The 20,567-nt window shown below is 41.9% G+C and overlaps 1 protein-coding gene across 1 annotated transcript; it reads left to right on the top strand.

Moving 5' to 3' along the window:
• Nucleotides 1-9: 9 nt before the first annotated feature.
• LOC309571867 (1-acylglycerol-3-phosphate O-acyltransferase Pnpla3-like) lies at nucleotides 10-17,170 on the top strand. The gene is made up of 9 exons (XM_082279747.1): nucleotides 10-240; nucleotides 5,094-5,326; nucleotides 6,073-6,138; nucleotides 8,598-8,807; nucleotides 9,910-9,970; nucleotides 12,104-12,322; nucleotides 12,642-12,774; nucleotides 13,970-14,086; nucleotides 14,945-17,170. The coding sequence occupies exons 1-9, from the start codon at nucleotides 54-56 to the stop codon at nucleotides 15,234-15,236; spliced, it is 1,518 nt and encodes a 505-aa protein (XP_082135873.1). The 5' UTR covers nucleotides 10-53; the 3' UTR covers nucleotides 15,237-17,170.
• Nucleotides 17,171-20,567: the final 3,397 nt, after the last annotated feature.

Genomic DNA, 20,567 nt, shown 5'->3' with positions numbered 1-20,567 from the left:
CCGCCGCAGCGCCCGTGTCCCCGTCGGCCTCAGCACGCGTCCCGCCGGCCACTATGCTGGACCGCGAGGGCGGCTGGAGCGTGTCCTTCGCCGGCTGCGGCTTCCTGGGCGTCTACCACATCGGCGCCGCCACCTGCCTGCAGGAGCGCGCCCCGCACGTCATCCGCGACGCGCGGCACATCTACGGCGCCTCCGCCGGAGCGCTCGCCGGAGCCGTCCTCGTCGGGGGCGGCTCTCTGGGTCAGCGGCGGGGCCCGGGGGAGCGGGGCGAGGCGAGCGGCGGGGCGAGCCCCGGGGAAGGGCCCGGTGCGGCGGGCAGGGCCCGGTGCGGCGGGGGAGGGCAGGCGCGGCCCCGGAGCGCGCTCGGGCCGCGGGTCCCTCCGGCCGGGTGGGGCCGGGCTGGCTCCGATTCTCTGCTTCTCTTTGCCCCTAAAACATGTGCCCGTGGGTGGCATAAAATCCGTGGCACAGGGAATGGTCTTGGCGATGCCCGATGCGATTCCCACACCTGCGTAGCCGAAAGGTCGGAGTTACTGCCGTGTATGTCCTTCTGAGGGGCTGCTCTCACCGCCCCTGTCCAAAGTCCGGGAATTAACTGGGAGAGCGGGAGGCAGCTGAGCCCTAACACCCACCAAAGCAAGTGGGCCAGTCCTGTCATCAGCTGTAAACAAAGTGTTTGCGCTTCGTTGGGAAATAGAGCATCTCCCTGCACGTGAAGCGCTGGATAGCTTTATCTTGCTTCTTCCAAAGCTGCTCCTTTCTGGGGTAAGGCTAGGAGAGTTAAGGTCAGGGCTTAGTTTAGCTTTAACGTGCTTTTCCTCTTTAATCTGGGCACGGTGTATGTTGCAAAGGTCTTTTAGGTGTATGATTAGAAACAGTGGATTGATTAAAATCACTGATTTTAATTGCCATTTAAATAATAGAGGTAATCTTGTGTTGTATTTATGCTGGATAAAAGATGTTAGTTTGCAACTAAATATAGTGTGCTTTGTGAAATGCACACTTATTTTCTAGCAGTGGGAAAAATGCACCTTTCCTTTACCTATTTAGGGCTCATGAATATACATTTTTCTAATGAATTAAACTTGATAAAAGCTGTCAAAATATCAAGGTATTTAGGATAGCAACTAGATTGTAGTTTAAAAAACTGTATGAAATATCTGGAATGCTGAAAGTGGTTTTCTCTTTATACTAAAGAAATCCACTGAGTAAAACAAAAAGTCTCATTTATGACTCTGCACTGGTTGTTTTTGCTAGCAGTACCCTTGCCTGGTTTACAACTAGAGGAGTTCGTAAATTCAGATTTCCTCTTAGAAGAGGAGGAGAACAATGAGTACCTCTTTTGAATTTGGAGAGGTTTGTGGGTTTTGCTTTTAAATTTCTGAGGAAAAACATCCACTGACTAAAAGAAGCAGAAGTTCTCTGTAAGTACAGGAGAGCAGTGCTGTGAAATGCTTGCCCCTGCTGCTTTAGCCACTGAGCTCTAGCACATAAGCTTAATTTCTTCAAAGCTTTAGCAGTAAACTTGTGCTACTTAATTTAATGTTGCTGTAATGTCCAAATATGACACACTTGAGTTAATGTGACCCCAGTATCAGCTTTTAAAACAAATCATATTTTTCCCCAATAGCTGGTATTTTTAGAACATACCCAGTTTTAAGTCTTAAGTCATTGTAAATTATTTGAGAAGGAAGCTGTCTTAAATATTTGAAGAACTCTTAAGCCCAGAAAATGTATATTGTTTATTTGGCAGCATGAGTTAATAAAAGCTTTTAAATCTTTCAGCACTTTAGTAATTAAGAGTTGTAGATTTCAAATTATAACCTTTCCCAATTAATACCAATCTCATATGTCAGCTGAGATTTTTTATTTTCTCTCTCTAATAGAATATGTGTGTGGTCACTGTCCAAGGTAGCAGATTCCATGGGCAAGTGTGTTTCTACTGGGGGAAAAAAAAAAAAAAAGCATCACTTGTGAATGTTGGAAGACAATTCCGACCACCCACGTTCTAAAATCTGTGAATTGCTGTAAACTGAAAATCTAATAAGGTATTCCCATGCTAATTCTGGGAGTTTCTAGCTGTGGGATTTTGTGAGCTTGTGTGAAAGCAGAGAATGGTAAACAACCTCTAAAGAATCACTGTTTTATAATAATAGGATGTATTTTGTGACTTTGTATCATATGCCTCTCTTATTCTGATACACTTTTCTGTGCAGTATTTGTTGTTCCTGCAGTTGGAGGTGTAAGTAAGTCCCGTGGTTTTTTTTCACAGTTGCATTTTACTGTGAGTAGACAGAGCCCAGCTCTTCCCAGAGCTGAGCAGAAGGATGAGAGGCAGCAGGCACAAGCTGCAACCTGGTGAATTCAGATGAGGTGTAAGGAAAAGACAGTTGCCATGAGGGTGGTAAAATAATGGAACAGGTTCCCAGAGAGGTTGTGGGATTTCCATCCTTGGAGATGTTTGGGGCTTGGCAGGACCCAGCCCTGAACTGTCTGTGTGCTGGTGCACACAAAACTGAGTGTGCACATCTGTGAGCAGGGGTTGTGGCTGGAATTGAAGAGCATATTTTGTTTTTCACTGCCTTGTAGCCAGATGTTTTAAGTGAAGGGTTTTCTCTGTGATTCAGATTAGCTGCTGGATAGATAGTATGTGGAACTTCAAATGTAGATAAATATAATTATTAACCATTGAATGGGGAAGAAAAGGGTACTTTTACAGACTGACAAAGAGGTTTCTCTCACTAAATTTGGGGGAGGTTGGGAAGCTTAGCCAGGAGTGTTGTTTTGAGGATGAAGTGCATTCCAGGCTATTCCAAAATGGAATATTAAAATTGCACTCCTTGGATGCCCTGGAGATCTGGTATTTTGAAGGTGCTGTGATCATCCATTGCAGTGGGGCACTTAAAAGAGAGCAGGTTTAGTGGGGGCTGCAAATATAATGTCAGGTTTTACTCTGTGGAGTGAACATCTCAGGTTTTACTCTGCGAAACAAATTAATAATGAACAATTAAAAATAGTAATACAGAACTATAACGAGAAACAGTTCACATTTATTAGGAAGATTAATTTCTTTAGCTCTCCTGTGTTTCAAAAATAAAACAGATGGACCAAGGTCTGCCTAAAATGCCAGTTTGGCTTGAGCTCTAGCCCTTTTGGAGAAGTTCCTATTTTGGTGCCTTTTGGAGAAGTTACTATTTTGGAATACACCAGCCTAAGAGGCAACTGTATTTTAGTCCTGTTGGAAGAGGAAGGAAGAAGGAAAAAAAGTTGGACTACTTTGAAGTCTGTTGAATTAATAACAAAAAGCTTTTTAAATTTTCAGTGTTTTAATAATCACATACTCCTAGATAGAACTTTTTCTTTTTTTTTTCTTTTTTTTTTTCCATTGATTTGGAGCCATTCTCCTGTTTAAAATAGGTTACAATAAACAAAATATGTTTTGGTTTTTTTTTTTCCCTGTGAATTTCAAGCATAGAAATTCTTGTATGTGGAGACAATGGGTAAACTGCCAAATCAAATTGCAGGTATTTGTTTGCTGATAGGTTGTATTGTAGAACAAGCAAGTGACTTGCTTGGTGCATAAGCTTTCAAAACTATACTTGTTTTGGAAAAGGTAATTATTGTGTATGCTTGAAGGCTTCCTGGCCAGAGTTCTGGTAGTTCAGTATTTTGGACTCCTGTAATATGGCTATCTTTAGAAAGCTTAGAAGATTGAGCATTGCTAAATAAAAAAAGGGAGGTAGTAATGAATATCTGGATGCATGAAAAATTAGAACTGCTAGAACTGCCTCATTCTGCTTTTGGAGATAACTTAGTCACTCGTCAGAATGTGACTTGAGCAATTTTTTTATTTGTGTGTAAAATGTGTTTTACTAAGGTAAACATATATTTGACCATGAACAGTGAGCTGTGTCTAAATTGTTTGCTGTCTTCTAGGATGGGAGGTGGGGTCAGGCTACTGGTGTCAGTGGATTTGTGGCCCAAGATTTCCCTCTGTGAGGATGGAATGAAAGAATTGAAGTGGTAAAAATGGAGTGTGTCTGATACCTCAGATTTTTTAGAAATGCTCTTTTGGACATAGACTCTTGGTTGAGAATGATAAATGTTTAGTTATTGCTATTTTGGGGGGGAATAACATTGTAGAAGGGTAGTATTTTTGGAAATTAATCTGAGCTCAAAGGCTTAAGCAGAGTTGTTGCCAGTGCAGTGCTCACATTTAGCCTGATAAATTGAATTTTATCTGTTCTAGTAAGCTCAAGTATGTAAGTTCTGAAAATATTTTTAGAAGACCTTGTAGCCTATCACTCAGGTTGATAAGGTGTTACTTTGACCTTCCCCCCCTTTCCTTTACCAAGCTGACAAGCAATTTCCTCAAAGTGTGCCCTGGAAAAATGTGACATTCTAAGTTCAAACAAAACATTGCAGGTGGATGAGCTGCTGTTCCTCCTGTGACTAAATGTTGAAAGGATTTTAGTGTTCTTCAGAACTGTCCTGTCTTCTGTAGTGGTTTGAAGTTCCCAGACGTAGATTTAACTGGAGAAAAAATTATCAATGTGTCTGTTACTGTAAAAATGTACCTATTTAGGTGGAGACCTGTGTGATGTATCATGGATCTCCTCCACATTCCTTTCCCATTGCTCTAAAAACTTCCCTCCTGGCACTCCTACCACATCCCACTTCATGCTCCCGTTAGTGTATTTTTGGATCAATGAGGAGAAACGGTGCCCTGAAACCTTAAATTTGGTTAATATTTTTTTTTTTTTCCTCAAAGATTGTGTTTCTGGGATGAATAATTCCTAATGCAAGCATCTCATAGGGGTGTTTTAGGCTTAGAATCTACATCTTAATGGCATATAAGTAGCTTAATCTTCACCAGGAGTTCTTTATGAAAGTCTAAAATGATTTCTTTGTCTCTCAGACAACTCCTAAACTCCTTAAACATGTTGGACAGTTACTTAGTCTGTTAAAAAGCTCTTGAATTTTCACTCTAGCAATAAGAGAGTTGGAGCTCTAGATATGCTTTATTAGTCCAAGTGTGGGTTGTGTTTTTTGAGATACCTTCTGCTGTTAAATGCAATGCATTTTCTTTTCAGCTCAGGCTTGTGCAGATGTTCTGGCATTAGCCAAAGAAGCTAGAAAGAGAAATCTTGGTCCTCTTCATCCTTCCTTTAATGTGATAAAGATAATAAGAGATGGGCTGATGAGAAATCTTCCAGAAAACACGCACCAGTTGTCATCGGGCAGACTGTGTATTTCACTAACCAGGGTATCAGATGGCAAAAATGCCTTGATATCTAATTTTAACTCAAAAGAAGAAGTTATACAGGTATGTTTCTTCTTGGCAACTTTTAAAAGTTTCTGTGATCCTAGGTCCCTTTAACATCATCTGTTGGATTTCTACTTAAGCATTTCAGGTATTGTGACTCTGACAGTGTTTTAAAGAGGAGTTCAGGCGTTTTTACACCAGATTCACGTACTGGTTTTCCCAGTCAATGTGTCTGTGAACTGTTTTAGGGAGGAGGTGCAAGGGATCAGTCATGAAAAGGGATAAATGCCTTTAAAGTGCAGTGGATCTAATGAAACTATATCCTTAGTGAATAAGATTTTAAGGTCATTCTTATAAAAGCAATGATCAAGAAACAGTTGAAAATAGCTTTTAAAAACTCGTAATGTCCATTACAAAGCTAATTTCATATGATCCCAGGATGCTGACATTTGTGTCCTCGGTCATTATTACTTTGATTACTCAGAAAATGTAGAGCTTGAATGAATGATCATAATCTTTTCCTTGCTGATCACCATTTCTAGAAATGGTCTTTTAGTGAGTCTTACGAATTTTTTTAGATGGAGTATGATTAAAAAAAGATGTTGAATACACTCATCCTGTTTAAAACAATGCTTGATCATACCCTCTTTTTTCCCCCCATTTTTTTGTTCAAGTATTCTCACTTGGGATTTTTTTCATTGCTTGGTGTTTTTTGCTAATATCTTAAAAAAAAAAAAAAAAGATAAATATTAATGTCAGTAATGGAACAATTAACATTTAATTTATATGGTCTCCTTTTCTTACAGGCTTTAATCTGTAGTTCATTTGTCCCTATTTATTGTGGCCTCATTCCACCATCATTTAGAGGTGTGGTAAGTCTCTATTGTTAAGATCTAAAAATAATTCTAGCTATTCTGAAAATATTAAGAGAGAATGTATGTGGGTTTTTTTGTTATCCTACTGTAAAGCTAATACATTTATCATAGCTTCTAGTACTGTAGCTGTAACAACTTTCCAAAAAAAGAAACACTGAATGTGTGGAAGATACTATGTGTATCTTAACACGCACATATTGTCTCTCTCTCCCACCTCTCCCCCCTAAGATGCATTAATAAAAGAAGAAGGTATTATAAAACAACGAGTATTTTAACTTATGGGTAAATATTTATTGAAGGAAGTGAGTTACAGGAAGAATCACCTATAATTGTTCCAAAAAAAAAATTCTTGTAGTGTAGTTTATTGTACATCTTCATGTTCTGACTGTGGGTAGATCTGCCTTACAACTGGATTAAAGCTCTGTGTTCAGTTAGGTGTAAACAAAGCTTTTTAATGCCTTCTGCCGTTTGTATTCAGTGTAAGAAAGCTCACTTTTTAGAGGTAAAATATCAGTATATTAGTATGTTCTATTGCTTCCCAGGAACTGCTGGTTACAAAACCTCTTAATACTTCATGGCTCTACTGGGCTCTCTAAAATCCTCCATTAAAGAGACAAAAACTGCAGGAAAGTTGGCATGGTTTGTTGTGTAGGTGTTTTAATTACACGTCTGGAAGCAGATCTGCATTTCAAATCAAGGCAGTGACATTGGTGGCTTTTTGTTACCCTGTTTTATTCACTTGCATTTGCTTTCCTTCCAACTGTGGTGCTCCTTGCACAACGAGAAGGGAAGGAAGAAAGAAAACTCTAAACATCTTTAACCTGTTCTTAAGGCAATTTGCAAGTATTAAAAGGTCAAGAATAGATGTGAAATGTATTTTTTTTCCTTCATGCTGAAATTTCAGCAAAAGTGATTAGAACTGTGTAGGGATTTTCTTTATCTGTACTTCTAAACCTTGTATGTCTCCTTAAACTCTTCCAGATTAAAGGTGTTATGAAAACAGGACGTTGGACTGAATCCAAGGTTGAGGTGGATCCAGGCTAATCTGGCTGTTCAGTTCTTGTCACCAGACAACAATGTTATTTTAAAAGGCTTAGTTCAGAGTACAAAAACACTCAAGTGATGCTTAATTTGGTCATATTTTGAGGAAAGGAAGGAACCCTTCTATCCTTTTAATCTTTGCAATTATTTTGATAACGATGACATTTAATAGGTGTATCTAACTGCCGATTCAAAAGCTTTTGGGTGCGATGGCTTTTGTTTGGGTTTTTTACTCCTTTCAAACACAGCAGTGCTTTTAGATTTAAAGAATGACTTGGAGGCACAGCTGAGCAGATACTCTGAATCATGAAAATCATTTAGAGCAGTAGAACAGTGATTCAGATACGTACTTCCACCTTTCAATAATTTCATGGGAAGGGTCCTCCTTTGCCAGACCTGTTGTATTGTACTTGATACTTCCACAAAGGACTTGGGGATTTCACTTGTACTTCAGTGATTGCATTACACAACTTAAGTTTGGCAGGAGCTACATGGTCCAGAGAGTGTCCTGGGAGGCTGAGAGGCCATGAGCTGTCCTCTTCCTAATTCCTAATGTGTTTCTCAGAATGAGTATCGGCAGCTGAAATTGATAATCTAGGTTGCTCCTGCTCAAATCACTGCTCTGTTACATTTATGTTTGACAAGGACCTACAGTTTAGGTCTGCTGAGCTGTTAGAAAGGAGGAAAATGCAGCCTCTGAGCCAGCAAAGCTGCTGGTGTGGGAACAAGCCAGTTCCCTGTAGCCTGGCTGGAAAGCTGACTGCTGTGAGCTAGTGGAGGGGCTGTCTGTAGCCACTGCAGCTGCTGCACTAGACAGCAGTTACCCCAAAACAGAGCACTTTGGAGCTTGGATCTTCAACTGTGTGAGGTGATGATGCACTAAAAGTACAGAAATTGGCCATTCAATGTGAAGGAGACAAAAGCATAACCTGGAACTTGCACACAAAGCACAGTAGATGCCTGTGACTGTTGGCAAAGTTTCTGAAGCACTGTCCATTTTTACTCACACTTTCCTTATGTCCAAATCTTTTTTGGTGCTTTTCTATCAAATTCTAATTATGAAGAGTACTTTCAAGTTAGAATGGTTTAGTATCTCAGAACTTAAACTTTGAAGTGTAGAGCTGCTTTCCTCTGAGTGTTTTTCTGAGTAGGATTATCATCTTTAAAATGCCATAAAGGTACAGAAAAAACATAGAGAAAAATCCCAAACGAAATATGCTTGGGCCATCTATGGAACTATAGGTAGGAATGTTTATTGGCATTAGAGAGCAAATCATGCCACTCTAATTGTTTAGCCTGGGAGCACAAGCACAGGCTGTTCTGTTACAGCCTTAAGTGCTGTTTCATTCTTGCATGGGGACTCTGCTGGTCAGTTTTCTGCCTTTCAGATGTGTTGTTTCTGTTCGTTTGTGTAGCGCTACGTGGACGGAGGAATCAGTGACAACTTGCCTCACTATGAGTGTAAGAACACCATCACAGTGTCCCCTTTCGCTGGGGAGTGTGACATCTGTCCCAAGGGGAAGTCAGCCAACTTCCATGAGATGAACGTGACCAACACCAGCATTCAGTTCAGCCTGGGGAACCTTTATCGCTTAACACAAGCACTCTTTCCACCAGAACCCAAGGTCAGCCCCTGCCTTCCTTTGGTTCAGCTGTCCATGTGAAAGCTTTTGCAGAAAGTTTTTTTCATCCAGTCACATAAACTTCTCTGGTGATGTATCTTGTTTCTATTTTTTCATGTTTTGTCTATGTCCCCCTTGGTTTTAGTCTCTCTCAGACCAAAAATGCATATCCTGCTACTGGCTTTCACTGTTTATTTGGGAATTATCACAGGATTCTATCATAAAATCAACACTGGGAAATAACAACTGTCAGTTTGTGGTCCTTTCATGTTTACCTGCTAAGAAATTATAAGAAGTTCTAAAGCTTCATGGTTTTGTAAAAGTCTTAATTAATACTTGGCACAGGCAAGTTGCCTTTAAACTTTGCTCAGTGCTGTTAGTTGCAGGTCTGAAGGAGGAAATGCTCTTGAATTGCTGTTGTGGAAGTTGGAAAAATAAAAAAATAAAAGCAGACCTTTTCAATTGGCTTGGGATATACTACAGCAAAGAAGCAATTTTTCTGACTGCTACAGATACATTTTAATAACTGAGTGCTTTTTGACCACTTCAAGACAAATTTTAAATTCTACTTATGTGGGTTTTTGTTTTTTCTTTTTTCTTTTTTCTTTTTTACGAATACCCCTGCATAGGTGAGCTGGTATTGCATCTGGCAAAAGATACTTTCATAGGCAAGATAAGTCTGAGCATGAGCATCAGAATTGCACATCTGATCTTTCAAAGCTTTGGAAAGTGAGAAGCACTGTGAGGGAAGGAGGGGAATTGGCATACTCCAAACACCCTGTTTTGTTGCTGCTAGCAGCTTCTGAAGGGCTAATCAAGGAAACAAGAGGGGAGGGAAGTCTTGTAAACTGTTTGCATGCAGGCCTTTTAGGTGAATAATTCAGTGCATCTGTAACAGCTGAAAGATAAGTTAATTTACATGATCACGTATGCATCATCACAGTAGCCATATTAACCTGAATCTGTTGAATTCCAGCAATTGTTGAGGTGATTTTTTTCTTACAAGAGTGGAAAGTGGATGAAAGTGGCTTTTCATTCTACAAAACTGTTGATCTCAAGTTGAAACTCTTTTTATTTGTCTGATTCATTTACTCTATATTTGCAGGTACTTGGAGAGATCTGTGAGCAGGGATATTTGGATGCTCTTAAATTCTTGAAGAAGAATGGTATGTTAAACTCCTAGATAATTATTGGTGATATGGTCTTAACCTGGATTTAAAAAACAAACAAAAAAACCCCAGATCAAAACAAACAAAAAGGGTGAGGGGGTTGTGTGTAGCTAAGAAGGGGGTTGGTCTTTGAGGCTTTTGGAGGGATCATGATCGTTTAGTTCTTGTACAAATGCCATAGGTATGGTAACTGTTCACCTGAGGTAAGTTGTGCTACCGTACGAAAATTGAACTTCTGGAGTTTTGTCAAACCTGTGTGAAGTAAATGTGAAGTGAAATTTCCAAAGAATCCCAGTTCCAGGCAAATCATATTATTACTTGGCTTTGTGTTAATTGTGAAGGATGGGAATAGGTTACTGCTTCCCACTCCTCTGAAACCTGTATCTGCTCTTGCCTCCTCTCTGCTGTCATCCAAGTGACTTTCTGGTGGTCCAGAAGTGGGAGCTGGCTAACAACAATAGAAACTCAGTCACAGACAAACCTTGGTCTATATGAGGAAAGACTTTAGAAGATGACAACTTATAATGGAGCAGATGTTAACACCCAGATAAGTTTAGGAAGAAGCATTATGAGTTCTGCTACTCTACTCCTAGAATTCTAATAACATGTTTTATACTGATAATATTATTGCTCTGCAAGCTTTGAGACAAACAAGTTCAAGACAGTAACTTGATATTAGGATGGAGTTAACCATGTGTTAAATATGCCTAGGCCCTGTAGTCTTTGGATGCAGAAACAAATTGGTACTGGGTCAGATCAGAGGAATGGAAATGGGACTTTAGCACTATTACAGATAGTACCAGCTGCAGGATGTAATGCAGCCATTCATGTACTCTGCTGATGCCTGGTCACTGAATATTCAAGTTTTCTTGAAACAATTCACTGAAGAACATCACAGTTCTGTTTAAGAGCTTGATTTTCTATAATATTATTATTGTTATTATTATTTAATGAGAGTGTCCTGCTTTATAGCTTTTACCAGGTGATTAAAGCACAAGCTCTGCAAAGAGCCCCTGGTTTGTGGGTGTCTGTGCTAAGTTGGGTTGTGTTGCTGTCCTGCACCCACAGGTTTCCTGTATGCATGTTTCCATCTGCCACTAATGTCTGACATTCCTTGCAGTTCTTCTTTGGTCTCTCTGCCCCATGTCCTCTCTGTATGGCACTACTGTCCTCCTTTTCACAGTGCTAATCCTGTGATCAACTTTGTTTTTATTCTCTCACAGGATTGTTTTGAGTCAAGCTTAATCAATGATAATTATAGCCTTTCCAAGGTCATTCATTATGCATCACCTTTCTTATTAAGTTATTTCAATTGTAGGAATTAATCCCCCCCCCCCCATCTGTGACACTCCAAATATTTTCCTTTGCTAAATTCACTGTATATTCTTTTGACATTTGTCTTTTACTAGTACTTGCAAGTAGGGTGTAGGTTCTATTGTATTGTAGATATAGATCCTAGTCAAATTTGGTAGTCTTTTTTCATATATAATTTTGTAATGGTTTTCTGAAAACCAAGTATGAATACACTTCTTGTATTTTTCTCTTTGTACTCATGATCTAGTGCTTGTTTCTAAGGTAGTTACCAGTGCTATTTCTTAGTTGGCACTGGTTTTGCAATGCAACCCATGTTGATTTAGATCTGTACTTTGGATACAACTGAAAAAATACTGTAACCTAGTTGCTTTCCTTTTCAACCCTGTTGTAGCAATGTCTCAAAGTACTCATGTAATACCTGCCATGTCAAATTTCCCAAATATCTCATGTGTTTTAGGTGTTTGCTTTCAAATGCGTATTAAATCAGTTTTCCTCTTCTCCTTTAAACTCTTTGCTTTCTTGCAGGAAAACAACTTTGGAAAGTGACTGTATGTTTCCAGGGCAGTTTCACTTAATTGTTCACTTTTTTTTCCTTTTCTTTAGAGCCGGTTTTAAAGTAAGACCTAAACCTTGAGGAGAGTCGTCACTGTGCTTAAACGTTTGTGGGATCCTAGGAGCAGGTGCATTTGACATTGGGTAGATGATGATATTCCCTCAGGACAGGTCTTTGTACAGACACACAGCACCTCAGGTGCTGTACAGGTAACTCAGGAGACCTGTGGATCAAACCTAAGTGAAAGCTCTTGACTCTTTCAGGTATTCTGAATGACTCAATTTATATCCACTTGTCCTTCACAAAAAGAAATCCTCATGAGGCTGCACAATACCACATTGACCATGTGAACAGAAGAAAATTGACAGAAAATAACAGAGTAGAAACTTTGAAAATGACCACCTTAAATGACCAGCTAAAGCAAAACCCGTGGCCTTTGGAGAAGAGCATATTTGAGAGTCTACCTCCCCGACTTCGTAAAGGTGCATGCTTCAAGCTGTCTCCTGTAACTTTTGAGTGACAAATTTTGATTTTTTTTTCCCACATTAATTCTTAGATCTATTGCTCAGAAGTTTTGGATAATGTGTTTTGTCCCTGTGGCGTGAGTCTGTGTTCCCATATTTTAAAATAGGATAGAGAAGGTTTATGGCAAGAGTGCCCTGAGATTAATTCTTTCATTTTCTAACTGAGCCTTATTCAGTAACACTTGATAATGTTAACAGGGTATTACAAAACTCTAAAAAAATCATTGAAACTGCTTTCAAATAGTGTAACATCTTTTCCCAAATAACTATTCTTAAGCACTGCAGGAAGCTTGTAAAGAACAGAATGGATTCTATGCTCAGTTCTCGAAACTCTTCCCAATGCGGGTGATATCCTACCTGATGCTGCCATACACACTCCCAGTGGAGTCTGCTTACTCGGTTGCTTTACGGTAAGGAACTTGTAATGAACTCTGCTGGAATTATCATCATTTTGGAAGTGTACTCATTGAGAGCTTTTTCAGTGTTGTAGGCATTCTGGGACTCTGGAATTCAACAGGTAACTGTCAAAAGACCCGTTATTTCTGCCTATGTGATGCATCCTCCTAAAGCCTGTATAGTCTAAGGCTAGATAAATAAACATTTTAAGAAGATTCCTAAATAATACACTCACATTACCAATAGCTATCTTGTAATTGCTCAAAAGGAGCACCCTTAGTTGTGCTTTCCAGGAGCACATTATTCATGACTGTGTTCTGCAGGGGTATCTGAACTCTCTCCACATCCTTCTAGTGCTTCTTTCTGAACTCAGGAGTGAAATCCACTGTTTACTTACCATATAAATTCTTTTATCAGTTTTGTTTAAGATGACTGGAAGTTGTGCCTTTGAAGCAGGGCTTAATTTGATACATTTCAATTCTTGTAGAGGAGAAGTTAGGCTCAATGAATGCACCATGAATCCTAAGCTTTGTGCTTGCTTAAGGGAATTCCAGTCCTTGAGCTGCAGATATCATGACTATCTTTAGAAAATCCTGAAAAAGCAATTCTGTTAATCAAACCATATAGAACTCCAGTGAAGTATTTTGTTTCTGTGCCACTGAATGTGGCACTTGTGTACCTTTTTTGTTGGATGGGGAGGAAGCAAGTTTCCCCAGATTTCTCTGTGGGGTTTTCCTCCCTGTCCCGCTCTGATGTAGCTGACTTCTGTTAAGGGTATCATAAGGAAAAAAAAGTACATTTGTGACATTGTTCTTGTTTTGCATTCTCTTAGTTCTTCCATTGTGCTTTTCTTTTGTTCTTCCTTCCTCTTCCACCTTGCTTTAAACTGACCAGAAAATTCCTACCACAAAGGTCTTGGAGACAGGAATATTTTGCAGGATTCCTGTGTTGGTCACAGGGTGTGGAATGCACACACTGGTCAGCCATTCAGAGATGCAGTGATTTGTGCTGCCCCTTTTCCTAGCTTGTAGAAAAGAGATGAGTGGGCTAGAGGGGAACTCAGGGGGTTGGGAAGAAATGGGCACCTTGGTAGGGGAGTTGATTTGGGGAGAAAAAAACTGGTTTGGATGTGGGACAGGGTGTATGAAAATAAAATGCTGATTAAATCTACTGCACAATACAAAAAATATCTTTTGGTTTTGCGTGCAGGTTGGTAAACTGGTTTCCTGACATGCCTGCTGATGTTCGATGGATGCAGGAACAGCTCTTTCGCATTGCTGCCACAGTTTATTCCCAGGCTAAAAGCAAGCTGTTCTGTACAGCCAGGTAAAGTGAAGTGCTGCTGCATGCAAATGATGCAGTTGTAGAAATTCTCTCTGTTTGAAAGCAGTTAAAGCCTTTTCTTCTATAACACTAGCTGGCTTTTGAGGCCATCTCTCTGAGCAGAAATGTAGTTCTTGGTATATACTTGCTATCATCCTACTGTCCTCTCTTCAGTTACTTGGTAGCACATGTAATCCAGTGTCTTGTCTTCCTTCTTTTCTTAATGATATTTCTGACTCCTTTCCACAACAAAATTGTCACCTTCCTGCTTTTACCCTTATTTAGCAGTCTCTCATATTCCAGTCTTACCAATCCTGAGTCTCTTAATCTGAAACAGGCTTTGGGAAGACACAATCACAAGTTAGTCTCTGAAACAACTTCTAAGAGGGGTTCTTTGGTCATTGCATCATGTTTAAACACAAACACTGTTTTTCTTCTTGAGGAAAAGCAGCTCAAGCAGTGTTGAAATGTGTGTGTATGGCAAGCTGAGGTATTGTTTGTGAGAGGGCTAGTGGCATGTTTTGTTGGGTTTCTGTAGTTTGGGTTTGTTTTTTTTTTTTTCCAAAAGCACTGCAAGAGAGGAGAGAAAAATTTAAAGAAAAAAAAATTGGGTGTTCTTGGATAAAACTTCAGCTTCCTGTTCCTCGACTTGGAAAAGACTAACCTGGTGATCAGGTGCTGGTTTAGAGTGTAGACAAGTTCTGTTCCAGTTGTTCAGGTTGGTGATAATGAGCTGATTGTGAGGTGGAATGCAGAGATGGCCTTTGGGATGTTGAACAACTGTATTTGCTACTTGTAAACACTAAAAAAAATGCCATTGAAACACTAACAATCTCCTTTTTCTTCCTTCTTTTTAAACAGGAAAGACAATTATGCATCACTGAGAAAATGTCAAACTGTCCCATCTACCGTGGAATTTCATTCTTCATACTGCCACCTTAAAATGCCTCACTCTTCTGCACACATCCAGAGCTGGCTCTGGGAATCTTCATGCTTCATGCACTCAGCTATGGAAAATGCTCCTGCTGATATCCAGGAGCAGTCAGACTTAAAGTCCTATCCTAATTTTCTCCCAGATCTTGATGAGTCTGTGTTGGAAATGGATGTTGACTCTTCCTCAGAGACAAGTTTCCAAACTGCTCCAGAGGATTAATTGGGAAGTAGATTCCACAGTTTCCAAAATTGAAATTTGGCAGAGAAACTTAAAAGCTGGACTAGGGATCACTTTGTTTATTGCCAATAAGTCTTGGAAAATTCCTTGTTTACAGCTTCCTGACAAATCTGCCTTGGGAATTTTACTGTTTTAAGGATTATGAAAACAGTGGCTGCTATACTAAGTAACAGAATATAACTCTGTCAAAGCACCAGCTCAATCAACTGTACTGAGACTTGTAGTTAAACTGTGTCTCTCTGGAAATAATTTTATTTTAAAAATTACTTTCAGCATAAAAATGTAAATTCTGTAAACAGATTGTTAGACAAACAAGCATAGATAACAGAACATTTAAAAAAATGTAATTCTTAACAATATTATGTGTTAGGATTACTTTTATAGCACTTAAATGAAATTGGACTTCTGCTCCCTTAAGAGGAATACACAAGTGAGTTTCTTAGTGGCCTCCAGTGTCCATTTGCCTTATATTTAAACATAGTGTTGTGTTTTTGGAAAGTTGTCTGCACAAGATACTGTAGGAGCAGTATTATTCTAGGTTGTCGTACGTATTCTGCAGTTCATATTACCTTTCCTCTGTGGCTCTTTCCCTCTTGAAATACTTCAAGTGAAAGAGATGAGAAATGGGGAACATTCCCCTGAAGTGTAAACAAGTACAGTTGCAGTGATTTCAGAGGAATTTTTTTTTTTTTGGAACTTAATATAAAGTCTTAATACTTGATCAAGTATTGAGAAGTAGGTAAAATAGTGGCTGTGGTTAGTAGCAAACTACTGTGTGGATGTGGAGGTGTTAAACTTCATATAAGATACTAACAAAAATCAGTGTATAGCAAGTGGTGAATGATATTTAGGTTGTCTCTCTAATTGTTGCCCAATCATTTTTTATTTTTTTTCTCGTCCAATTTGAGAGATTTTTCTTTCCTTCTTTCACTTCCCTCTTGCTAAAGGAAGAAAAAGAATGGTGTCCCTCCTGTTCCAGTGAGGTAGGATAACCCAAAGGAAGTTTCCCAAGATTGTCAGGAGCAGCAAATGTGTAAGACTTGGTGGAAGTATCAATATCCAGGGAGCTCTGCAAAGGTCTCAAATAATAAGTTGAAAACTTAGCCAAATCATACCTCTATTGAGAGATGGCAGCTTAAACCATTTCCACTACAAAGGTTCTGCGTGCTTTTAACAAAGATGATGCATTAGTATGAGTACATCTGGGAAGGAAGGAGATTTTAGGATTAACTGCTGTTCCGATGGCTTATCAGGTCTTGTGCAATTTTTAAGTAGAAGGAAACAATCATGGCTTTAAGGTTGACTTGCACATATATTTGGGGGGAGTGTGTGGCCTTGGGAAGCTTCTCCTTCAAGAGGGAATTCTGTGTAACCCAGGGAAGAGCTGCTTGGGGGCCTCTGGTCCAGGGAAAGGGGTTGGATTGTGATGCTCAGGATCTGGGACATGGGAGTGTGAGCTTTGGGCAAAATGTAGCACTTGAATTGGGCCTGCCTTTAAAACAGTCTCTCAGTTGGGATTTCCCTAAGCTTGAAGTGATGCATTTTAGAACATTCAAATGAATTTTAAGTTGGGGAGGACATGCTGAGCTCTCCATTTCTGTACTCGACAAGGCTGGTGCTACTTTACTTCAACTCTTCTGTTCATTTCTGGGATGTATATATCATCAGACTTGCAAAAAAAAGTTGGAAGTGTTACTCTAACTACAATTAAAATGTACAAGAACTGTTTTAAATTGTCTTCATTCCCTAGTTTACCAGTTTGTGTTGGAATTGAAGCAGGAATGCCAAGTTTTGCTTCTGGTCTGTGTTGGAATACTTCTATTAACTACATTTAAATCAACTTTAACCACTTTTTCTGTTGGGCACAGCTCCAATTCTGTGTCCTTTTTCTAAAATAAAAACACAGTCTCTCTGTTGCCATGCTTTCTGAGCTTTCTTGAGTGTAATTCACCCTAGTGCAAGTTAAATCAGAATGTGTTGATGTTACTGATGGTTTGATGGTTCTGAGGGTTTTTTTTTAAGAGTACTACTCTGAAGTTTGAGAGATGCTTGTTCATGCTCCAGCTGGTCTTGAATGTCACTTCAATTTAAAGTTTTGTGGGTTTTTTTGTCTTTTTGGGGTTTTTTGGTGGGGATTTTTTTTGTTGGTTGGTTTTTTGCAATCAGTTATTTTACAAATATCTTGTTCCATTTAAACAAACAATTAAAAACCGGAGAAAGTTGGATCTGAAGGGAGAAAACAAAGGGTGCGTTTTTTCTGAGCTAAAACTTAGCAGATAACTAAATATAAATAATATAAAATATAATAATAATGTATGAAAAAATTTGTTCTGTGTAGAATAGAAAATACACTAAAATAATTTCTATTTGAGAGATGTATTTAAAAACAAATAGTAAATATATCAGTAATGTACAGTGTAACTAATATATAATATCTATATTTTCTATGAATATATACAGACATAGAGATAACAAAGTAATGTAAAATAACAATAGTAATAATGATTGTAATGCTAATCATAGCAACAACAATTCTGAGTGATTTACAGCACCAGCTTTCAGTTTAAGGTGCCCAGTATGATTCTGTGGGATTAGGATGAATGCCGCAGGTTTGGGGCGAATCCCGAGGGTTTGGGGCGAATCCCGAGGGTTTGGGGCGAATCCCGTGGGTTTGGGTGAATCCCAAGGGTTTAGGGTGAATCCCGAGGCTTTGGGGTGAATCCCGAGCGTTTGGGGCGAATCCTGAGGGTTTGGGGCGAATCCTGAGGGTTTGGGGCGAATCCCGAGGGTTTGGGGTGAATCCCGGGGCTTTGGATGAATCCCGAGGGTTTGGGGTGAATCCCGAGGGTTTGGGGTGAATCCCGTGGGTTTGGGTGAATCCCAAGGGTTTGGGGTGAATCCCGAGGGTTTGGGGAGAATCCCGGGGCTTTGGGGTGAATCCCGGGGCTTTGGGTGAATCCCGAGGGTTTGGGGCAAATCCCGAGGGTTTGGGGTGAATCCCCTGGGTTTGAGTGAATCCCGAGGGTTTAGGGTGAATCCCGAGGGTTTGGGTGAATCCTGTGGGTTAGGGTGAATCCCGGGGGTTTGGGGTGAATCCCGAGCGTTTGGGGTGAATCCCCTGGGTTTGAGTGAATCCCGGGGGTTTGGGGTGAATCCCGAGGGTTTGGGGTGAATCCCGAGGGTTTGGGGTGAATCCTGGGGCTTTGGGGTGAATCCCGGGGCTTTGGGGTGAATCCCGAGCGTTTGGGGTGAATCCCGAGGGTTTGGGGTGAATCCCGGGGCTTTGGGTGAATCCCGAGGCTTTGGGTGAATCCCGAGGGTTTGGGGCGAATCCCGAGGGTTTGGGGTGAATCCCCTGGGTTTGAGTGAATCCCGAGGGTTTGGGGCGAATCCCGATGGTTTGGGGTGAATCCCGGGGCTTTGGGGTGAATCCCGGGGGTTTGGGGTGAATCCCGGGGGTTTGGGGTGAATCCCGAGGGTTTGGGGTGAATCCCCTGGGTTTGAGTGAATCCCGGGGGTTTGGGGTGAATCCCGAGGGTTTGGGGTGAATCCCGGGGCTTTGGGGTGAATCCCGAGCGTTTGGGGTGAATCCCGAGGGTTTAGGGTGAATCCCGGGGCTTTGGGTGAATCCCGAGGCTTTGGGTGAATCCCGAGGGTTTGGGGCGAATCCCGAGGGTTTGGGGTGAATCCCCTGGGTTTGAGTGAATCCCGAGGGTTTGGGGCGAATCCCGAGGGTTTGGGGTGAATCCCGGGGCTTTGGGGTGAATCCCGGGGGTTTGGGGTGAATCCCGGGGGTTTGGGTGAATCCCGGGTGTTTGGGGTGAATCCCCTGGGTTTGAGTGAATCCCGAGGGTTTGGGGCGAATCCCGAGGGTTTGGGGTGAATCCCGGGGCTTTGGGGTGAATCCCGGGGGTTTGGGGTGAATCCCGGGGGTTTGGGGTGAATCCCGGGGGTTTGGGTGAATCCCGGGGGTTTGGGGTGAATCCCCGAGCTTTGGGGTGAATCCCGAGCGTTTGGGGTGAATCCCGAGCGTTTGGGGTGAATCCCGAGGGTTTGGGGTGAATCCCGAGGGTTTGGGGTGAATCCCGGGGCTTTGGGTGAATCCCGAGGCTTTGGGTGAATCCCGAGGGTTTGGGGTGAATCCCGAGGGTTTGGGGTGAATCCCCTGGGTTTGAGTGAATCCCGAGCGTTTAGGGTGAATCCCAGGGGTTTGGGGTGAATCCTGTGGGTTAGGGTGAATCCCGAGGGTTTGGGGTGAATCCCGGGGTTTTGGGGTGAATCCCGAGCGTTTGGGGTGAATCCCGGGGGTTTGGGGTGAATCCCGGGGGTTTGGGTGAATCCCGGGGGTTTGGGGTGAATCCCGAGGCTTTGGGGTGAATCCCGAGCGTTTGGGGTGAATCCCGAGGGTTTGGGGTGAATCCCGAGGGTTTAGGGTGAATCCCGAGGCTTTGGGTGAATCCCGAGGCTTTGGGTGAATCCCGAGGCTTTGGGGCGAATCCCGAGGGTTTGGGGTAAATCCCCTGGGTTTGAGTGAATCCCGAGGGTTTGGGGCGAATCCCGAGGGTTTGGGGTGAATCCCCTGGGTTTGAGTGAATCCCGGGGCTTTGGGTGAATCCCGAGGCTTTGGGCGAATCCCGAGGGTTTGGGGCAAATCCCGAGGGTTTGGGGCGAATCCCGTGGGTTTGGGTGAATCCCAAGGGTTTGGGGTGAATCCCGGGGCTTTGGGGTGAATCCCGGGGCTTTGGGGTGAATCCCGAGCGTTTGGGGTGAATCCCGAGGGTTTGGGGCGAATCCTGAGGGTTTGGGGCGAGTCCTGAGGGTTTGGGGTGAATCCCGGGGCTTTGGATGAATCCCGAGGGTTGGGGTGAATCCCGAGGGTTTGGGGTGAATCCCGTGGGTTTGGGTGAATCCCAAGGGTTTGGGGTGAATCCCGAGGGTTTGGGGTGAATCCCGGGGCTTTGGGGTGAATCCCGGGGCTTTGGGTGAATCCCGAGGCTTTGGGCGAATCCCGAGGGTTTGGGGCGAATCCCAAGGGTTTGGGGTGAATCCCCTGGGTTTGAGTGAATCCCGAGGGTTTAGGGTGAATCCCGAGGGTTTGGGGTGAATCCTGTGGGTTAGGGTGAATCCCGGGGGTTTGGGGTGAATCCCGAGCGTTTGGGGTGAATCCCGGGGGTTTGAGTGAATCCCGAGGGTTTAGGGTGAATCCCGAGGGTTTGGGGTGAATCCTGTGGGTTAGGGTGAATCCCGGGGCTTTGGAGTGAATCCCGAGGGTTTAGGGTGAATCCCGAGGGTTTGGGGTGAATCCTGTGGGTT

The sequence above is a fragment of the Coloeus monedula genome, assembly GCF_965178545.1.
Source record: "Coloeus monedula genome assembly, chromosome: 4".
Taxonomy (NCBI): Eukaryota; Metazoa; Chordata; class Aves; order Passeriformes; family Corvidae; genus Coloeus; species Coloeus monedula.
Note: the sequence above shows the minus strand (reverse complement) of the source record. Positions and strands in the feature narration are given on the sequence as shown.